Source organism: Drosophila serrata, unplaced genomic scaffold (assembly GCF_035046125.1).
Source record: "Drosophila serrata isolate PLE 108 unplaced genomic scaffold, ASM3504612v1 contig_251, whole genome shotgun sequence".
Classification (NCBI taxonomy): domain Eukaryota; kingdom Metazoa; phylum Arthropoda; class Insecta; order Diptera; family Drosophilidae; genus Drosophila; species Drosophila serrata.
In genome coordinates, this window is record NW_028257149.1 from 181,718 (window position 1) to 189,275 (window position 7,558).

Genomic DNA, 7,558 nt, shown 5'->3' on the forward strand with positions numbered 1-7,558 from the left:
GGTTGAACCGGAATTTATAGAAATATCGGTTAAATGCACTTGACTTTTATGATTACTTACTTTAATGACACATATATTTGTTTATATCAAAATATTCACCTGCCGATAGTTCAAAACAATGCATAAGAAAATATAAATATGTACTTCCGAAGTTTTTGTCATGCAATTAAATTTGAATGCTACCAATATATAATTTACACCTGTATAACACCCAAAAACGATATTTCTGTTAATTTAGCATTGCAAAAAGGTTTAAACATATTATTTTTCTTAATTTTGTATGATTTTTGACATTTTAGTTTCAACAAATATATGCAAAACTCCAGCAAAAAGTTTGAACTGTGATTCCATTTTGACAACTCGTCTTTTAATGAGCTCTAATAATTAATTAATTCATTTTCTAAATAAATATTTAGTTCACCAGAGCCGTATATTGTTGTCGGTTAAATTGTTTATTTAGTTCATTTTATGTAGATCTATCGATTATCGCTGCTAATTCATAGTCAATGCATTGGCCAATTCTTGCCGTATAGTAATATTTCTCCTACTTATGTGAAACATTATAAAGCTTTCAAGTTTTCATTGAAATATCTAATTAATTAATCTAATTGCGTTAGTGTCACACTAGTATAAAGAAAACCAAGCATAGTAGCATGACACCACCTTACATAGTCCCACCATGACTCACACTGCCGCGTAGTGTATCGATATATCGATAGCCACTTGTTGAACATTGCACTCATTTTAACAGTGCTCTGCTCGCGTTCTGTTCTCTTTTGTGTAATGTAATTTTTTAACTCATTCCGTGTACACTTTGGCCTTTTGTTTGTGTCCGTATCATTGGCTACGATCACCACCCCGCAGCATATTACTAAAGCCAGACAAACACCACAGTCATACATGTGCGCACATCATATAAATGGAAGCGATCCTCCTGGCAATGGACGTGTGATTTCCTCGGGACTGGAATTCCTCAACAGCCTCTTCTGGGTTCTGTCGCCAAGGAGTTTAGCTACGCTTCCCTATTGAGTGCCGTTATTGGAAGAAGACCAAACGTGATGTTCTCCCATTGGAAACACGTAAGTCGAATGCGCAGTGCAGTGGAATAACTGTGCGCCGCCCCCACCTCCGTTGTTTGGCCAATGTTATCGGTACTTTTAATCTCGGAAACATTGTAAATAAGTTATTTTCGTGCATATCTTCAAGAATATATACATAGATATTCTGTATGTTACCTTTTCGGCAAGTGGATTTAGTAAATAGATATTAATTTCGCTTGTAAATAGCTAAAAATAACGCAATGCAATGGAAAGCATCCCGTTGCTCGCATTTACAGTTACTCGTTAAGTTGCCCAATTTACCACCAACTGTGTGTGTATTTGCTCCCAAACAATTAATCTTTTTATTGGCCTTTTATCACATTCGAATCGGCATCGTCGGAATCGAAATTGTTAATTAATTGCCGAATTAGCGTAGCGGCGCTAAAACGAGGCGACAGAGGGTGGTGGTCATGAAGGGTTTTCCGCTTGCCTGCCTGCTTGCTTACTTACCGTAATTGCCGGGTCCGGGCCAAGCCCTCGTCGTTGTCGGCTGCCTGGAGAGCCGGCTAATTCGCTGCGTCAACAGAAGGGCAAATATTTGCATATGTCCAATAGATATGTGTGGCGGTGGCTCCTCAGGTTGCTCGGGTACTTTTCCCCATTCACTAACCTCCCTTCTCATTTTCTTGCAGGTCGCATCCTGGCTTCCCCTGCTTCTCCTGCTGGTCGTGGCCCGCGCAGGCGCGCAGCCAGATAGGACAAAGGATGTTTCCTCCACCTCTAACGACGAGCTCTCGCAGGGCTTGCCCTCGGTGGAGGAGCCAAGTTTAGCTCCTGGCAACACCACTGACCCCACCTTGCCGACCTTGTCAAGTCCGGCCTTGGCCTCGGCAGCTCACAGCACACCCCAGCCTGAAGTTGTTGCAGACGCCAGCACGCCCTTACCAGAAGTCATTGCCACAACAGGCACAACCACGTCCTCGTCCACCTCCACGTCCACGACGACCACAACGACGACGACAACAACAACAACTGCTGCGGCGGAACCGGCTTCGGAGGTACCCGATTACCTCAAGCACTGCTTTTATGCCGAGGAGCATCTATGTGAAGCACCAGCGGGCAATGATGAAGCAACCGATGCTGCCCTGACACCACCAGCGGAGGCAGAACCGAATGCAAATAGCTGCCAGTGCAAGGAGCACCCAAGCAAGCCCAACTCCTGGTACTGTTGCAACATCTCGCAGGTGTCGATGATCTCCAGCTGCAGCAACATCTCCAAGTGGACCAATCTGCATGTGCGCAACATGACCGTGAAGGATGTGGATCTGTCCAATCCCATCTTTCGTTCGCTGCAGTCGCTGGCCATGACGGATGGCAATATAACGCGACTGGTGAACGCCTTTCCGCGCCTCTCTGCCCTTAAGTGCCTGAATATATCGAATAACAACATATCGGAGATCCATTCGCGTGCGGTTAAAGATGTGCCCCATCTGGAGTTCTTTGGCATGTCGAACAACAACCTGTCGCTGGTGCCGCATCGGAATCAGAACAAAAACATAACTCTGGATATAAGGTAAGTGCTAACCACATAATAATTGAAGGTCGGTTCGTAATCTAATGATTCCTTACAGTGGCAACAGACGCATGCTGTGCACTCCTCTCAACGAGATCATACACAACGAATCGATAAATTTTCTGAATCCTGGACACTCCTACTGCCAGTACAATGCCACCCGAACTTGGTTCCAATCCACGGACAAGGTCTCTGTAGAGCAGCTCGAGAATCGTAAGCGCTGCGTAACCAATTGTCCGGTGATACCCAGTCATGGAAACTGCAAGTGCACGTTGGAGAACATTATGATTATACAGGACAATCAGTCGAAGCCTCAGTGTCATGTTGATTGCTCTAATCTCGGACTGGTGGAGCTACCACAGCGACTGCCAGACAACACCTTTGTGCTAAACATTACAAACAACAGGATAACCAGTTTGGGTGACTATTTCCACACGAATCCCACCTATCACAACATCAACCGGCTGGTGGCCGACAACAACCAGATAGTGTCTATGAACGAGTTCGAGGGCACCAAGTTCATCGAGAGCTTCCAACGGATCTACATGCGGAATAATTCGTTAAATAAGGTAAGAAACTTCACATTTCTTTCGTATATGGGAATTTAAGAAATCGAAAATGATCAAATTTAACGTTAAGGTATCGAAATTATCAATTAGGGTGTATATTGAAAGCAAAAGTGTTTTGAGAAATCGAAAATTATCAGACAAAATTAATGTAATTAGGCACTTTTTCGAATGTACTGATTCGAAATGTATAAATCTTAAAGATTGAGTACCTTCGCGTCAAATATTGATCCCCATATCGATATAATCGATATTTTCTGTCATTCCTATCCCTGATTCCCAATCTCATATTCCTTATTCCCCCCAAAAGATACCCGAATATTTCCTGAACAACGCTCTCATGGACTCTGGTCTTGGTCGACGCATTTATTTGGCCGGCAACAAGCTGCAGTGTGATTGCAACTCGGCCAAGAAGCTACTGAATTGGCTCAAGGAGCGCAGCTCGGACATACCTGACTACATGGACATACGGTGCCGGAATATACCCCAGAGTGTCATCGAACTGCAGGAGGCCAAGCTGTGCCAATCGCCGCCGGACTGGACCGACTATATATACTATTTGATAGCCGCCGAAGTTTTCTTGTTAATAGCCCTAATCGCCAAGGTGTCGTATGACTATTGGGTCTTTAAGACGGCCGGATATCTGCCCTGGCCAGCTAGCAAAATGCCCAAATTGCCATGCGATTGGCTGTGCGAATCGTAAAGGGACATCGAGCACACTAAGAGAAGAGAGAATCGTGACACAATCACATGACACGGCGTATTTACATACGTGAACTATATATTTTATATCCTAGAGGGGTGACGGTTCTAGTCCACCGACATAAACTCGTGAAACGACATTGGTTCACCTGAGTTTATGTTGTTTCTAAAACAACATAATCTCGATTGGACTTTGTAGTAAACGATTTTATATATACCACTCTAGCTAGATACAAATGTGCCTTTTATATACGTACTCGTAAAAACGATTTTGTTGTTTATAATCTTATGGTAGAGTTAAGGACTATTCGTTGCTGGAAATATAAACAGACTTATTTTATGTAGTTCAGAGATACACCCTTTCCTCGTCCATAGAGAAAGCCATGTTTAGAGTCCATTTTACGAATGATATTTATTGTTGTGGTTTTTGTTGTGATTTAAATAGAATAATTATTACTTATTAAGAAAAAAATACGCACTTGTAACGCTTTCTGATCGTTCCCGCATACGCAAATACCTTCTCTTTTTTTTTTTTAAGTGGGGGGTGTGGTGTGTGTCTCGTGGTGTGTGAGTGTGCCTTATAAGGAATATAATTAGGTGTACGATGTACATTCAATGCCATTGACTTTGCCACTTTTGTCACTTGTTTTACTTAAATATGATCTGACGCCTCCTAAACTGCGTTCATTCGTTCGTTCTCTCGGTATTTATTATCTTCGTAATCATATCATATCATCGTATGCATGGTATATATGTTCTCTTTTAACTCTGTGTATTCGTTGCGTGATTTTTGTTTGCATCTAAATATATATATGTTATACATATTAATAAATTATACATACAAAAAAAAAAAAACAATGCCCTAACTTAGTAAATAACTTGTTGTCTTTATGTCTTGAGCGGTTGAAGTATATACTCTATATACTCTCTGATCTAGGGATGTACATATATCAAGAGGAAAAATGCAATATGATATGAATCAATATAAATATTGCGCTCAATATCAAATCGAAAATATCATGTATATTTGAAATTTTTATATATCGAGCAATATCAAATTTCAAAAGATAAAAGGAAAAATTTATTCAATATGTCTTTTTGTCCGATTGAAGTGGTCCGATATATGTTAACAGAATATAGACATATCGCAACGATTAAATATCGACTTATCGTCAAATATCGATGCAGTATCAATATATCATTATATTCTGCCATCCGTCCATTCGCTTCGACAGTAATCATTATAATGCGGGACTGTGGGTGTATTTAATCTTTAAAATGATAATTAGCAAATACAAATACTCGAAATGTATTCCCTTCGACATTATTTCTTCTTATGCTAAAACCCATTTAGTAGAGCTGGAAAAAAATCTATTTCACTTGAATGTTTTTATAAACCTCAAGGATATTATAGTTTTAGTCAAAAGTTTACAGCAAAAGTTAAGGGAGTCTTTTTCGACACTGTAAATCAAATATATTCTTAATCCGCATCAACAGCCGAGTTGATCTACTCATATCGGGAATAGGGAGTTTATATATCCTTACCGTTTGCAATCGGAATATAGGATCGTATCAGAATATGTATATATTAATTAATATATATATCAATATTTTGATATTTTTATATGACAATTTGTTCTACAAACCAAAGTTTAAAAAATTCATAACTAAGCCTAAAATGCATTAATTTTAATTCGGAAAGCTGTTCTGTTCTAGTTTTTAATAGGTTAATAAATCTGCATACCAAAATTGAATTTTAAACTATTTAAAATTTTGCCGATTTTTCAAGATGTTAACAATGAAAAAAAAGGGTAAAAAAAACTGAAAAAAAAATTCAAAAATTAATTCTCCTCTTTTGTGCCTAGAAAGATTCGCTTTGTTATGCTGATCAAGAATATATATGATTTATAGGGTCGGAAATAAATCCTTCACTGCTTTTTAAGCTTCTGATTAAAATTATAATACCATTTTTTGAGTCTATATTTCGATATTTTTATATGACACTTTGTTCTAAAATCAAAGCTTAAAAAACTCATAACTAAGCCTAAAATGCATTAATTTTAATTCGGAAAGCTGTTCTGTTCTAGTTTTTGAAAGGTTAATAAATCTGCATACCAAAATTTAATATTTAAACTATTTGAATTTTTTCCGATTTTCCAATATGCTAACATTGAAAAAAAGGGTAAAAAAAATTGAAAATTTGTTTTCAAAAATTAGTTTTCCTCTTTTGTGCCTAGAAAGATTCGCCTTTTGATGCTGATCAAGAATATATATGAATTATAGGGTCGGAAATGACTCCTTCACTGCTTTTTAAGCTTCCGACTAAATCAATAATACCATTTTTGAGACTATATTTCGATATTTTTATAAGACAATTTCTTCTAAAAATCAAAGCTTAAAAAACTCATAGCTAAGCCTAAAATGCATTAATTACAATTCGGAAAGCTGTTCTGTTCTAGTTTTTAAAAGGTTAATAAATCTACATACCAAAATTTAATGTTTCAACTATTTGAATTTTTTCCGATTTTTCATAATGTTACCAATGAAAAAATGGTTAAAAAAAATGCAAAAAAATTTTCAAAAAATTAGTTTTCCTTTTTTATGTCTAGAATGATTCGCCTTTTGATGCTGATCAAGAATATATATGATTTATAGGGTCGGAAATGACTCCTTCACTGCGTTTTGAGCTTCCGACTAAATCAATAATACCATTTTTGAGACTATATTTCGATATTTTTATAAGACAATTTCTTCTAAAAATCAAAGCTTAAAAAACTCATAGCTAAGCCTAAAATGCATTAATTTCATATCGGAAAGCTGTTCTTTTCTAGTTTTTAATAGGTTAATAAATCTGCATACCAAAATTTAATATTTAAACTATTTGAATTTTTTCCGATTTTCCAATATGCTAACATTGAAAAAAAGGGTAAAAAAAATTGAAAATTTGTTTTCAAAAATTAGTTTTCCTCTTTTGTGCCTAGAAAGATTCGCCTTTTGATGCTGATCAAGAATATATATGAATTATAGGGTCGGAAATGACTCCTTGACTGCTTTTTAAGCTTCTGATCGAAATTATAATACCATTTTTTGAGTCTATATTTCGATATTTTTATATGACAATTTGTTCTAAAAATCAAAGCTTAAAAAACTCATAACTAAGCCAAAAAGGCATTAATTACAATTCGGAAAGCTGTTCTGTTCTAGTTTTTAAAAGGTTAATAAATCTACATACCAAAATTTAATGTTTCAACTATTTGAATTTTTTCCGATTTTTCATAATGTTACCAATGAAAAAATGGTTAAAAAAAATGCAAAAAAATTTTCAAAAAATTAGTTTTCCTTTTTTATGTCTAGAATGATTCGCCTTTTGATGCTGATCAAGAATATATATGATTTATAGGGTCGGAAATGACTCCTTCACTGCGTTTTGAGCTTCCGACTAAATCAATAATACCATTTTTGAGACTATATTTCGATATTTTTATAAGACAATTTCTTCTAAAAATCAAAGCTTAAAAAACTCATAGCTAAGCCTAAAATGCATTAATTTCATATCGGAAAGCTGTTCTGTTCTAGTTTTTAATAGGTTAATAAATCTGCATACCAAAATTTAATATTTAAACTATTTGAATTTTTTCCGATTTTCCAATATGCTAACATTGAAAAAAAGGGTAAAG

General features: G+C 36.5%; 1 protein-coding gene and 1 long non-coding RNA gene across 2 annotated transcripts; one reads left to right on the forward strand and one right to left on the reverse strand.

Annotated features, from left to right (window-relative positions):
* The first annotated feature begins 691 nt into the window (after window positions 1-691).
* hfw (leucine-rich repeat domain-containing protein hfw) lies at window positions 692-4,395 on the forward strand. The gene is made up of 4 exons (XM_020950233.2): window positions 692-1,079; window positions 1,733-2,613; window positions 2,672-3,182; window positions 3,490-4,395. The coding sequence occupies exons 1-4, from the start codon at window positions 1,059-1,061 to the stop codon at window positions 3,880-3,882; spliced, it is 1,806 nt and encodes a 601-aa protein (XP_020805892.2). The 5' UTR covers window positions 692-1,058; the 3' UTR covers window positions 3,883-4,395.
* LOC147643640 (uncharacterized) lies at window positions 1,378-1,953 on the reverse strand. The gene is made up of 2 exons (XR_015271706.1): window positions 1,551-1,953; window positions 1,378-1,481 (listed from the first exon to the last, which is right to left on the reverse strand). It is a non-coding gene; the product is annotated as an uncharacterized LOC147643640 (long non-coding RNA).
* Window positions 4,396-7,558: the final 3,163 nt, after the last annotated feature.

Coding starts and splice junctions, on each gene's coding strand:
- hfw (XM_020950233.2), top strand. CDS start 1,059: ATGTTCTCCCATTGGAAACAC. Junction 2,614..2,671: donor AACATAACTCTGGATATAAG/GTAAGTGCTAAC, acceptor GATTCCTTACAG/TGGCAACAGACGCATGCTGT. Junction 3,183..3,489: donor GGAATAATTCGTTAAATAAG/GTAAGAAACTTC, acceptor TCCCCCCAAAAG/ATACCCGAATATTTCCTGAA.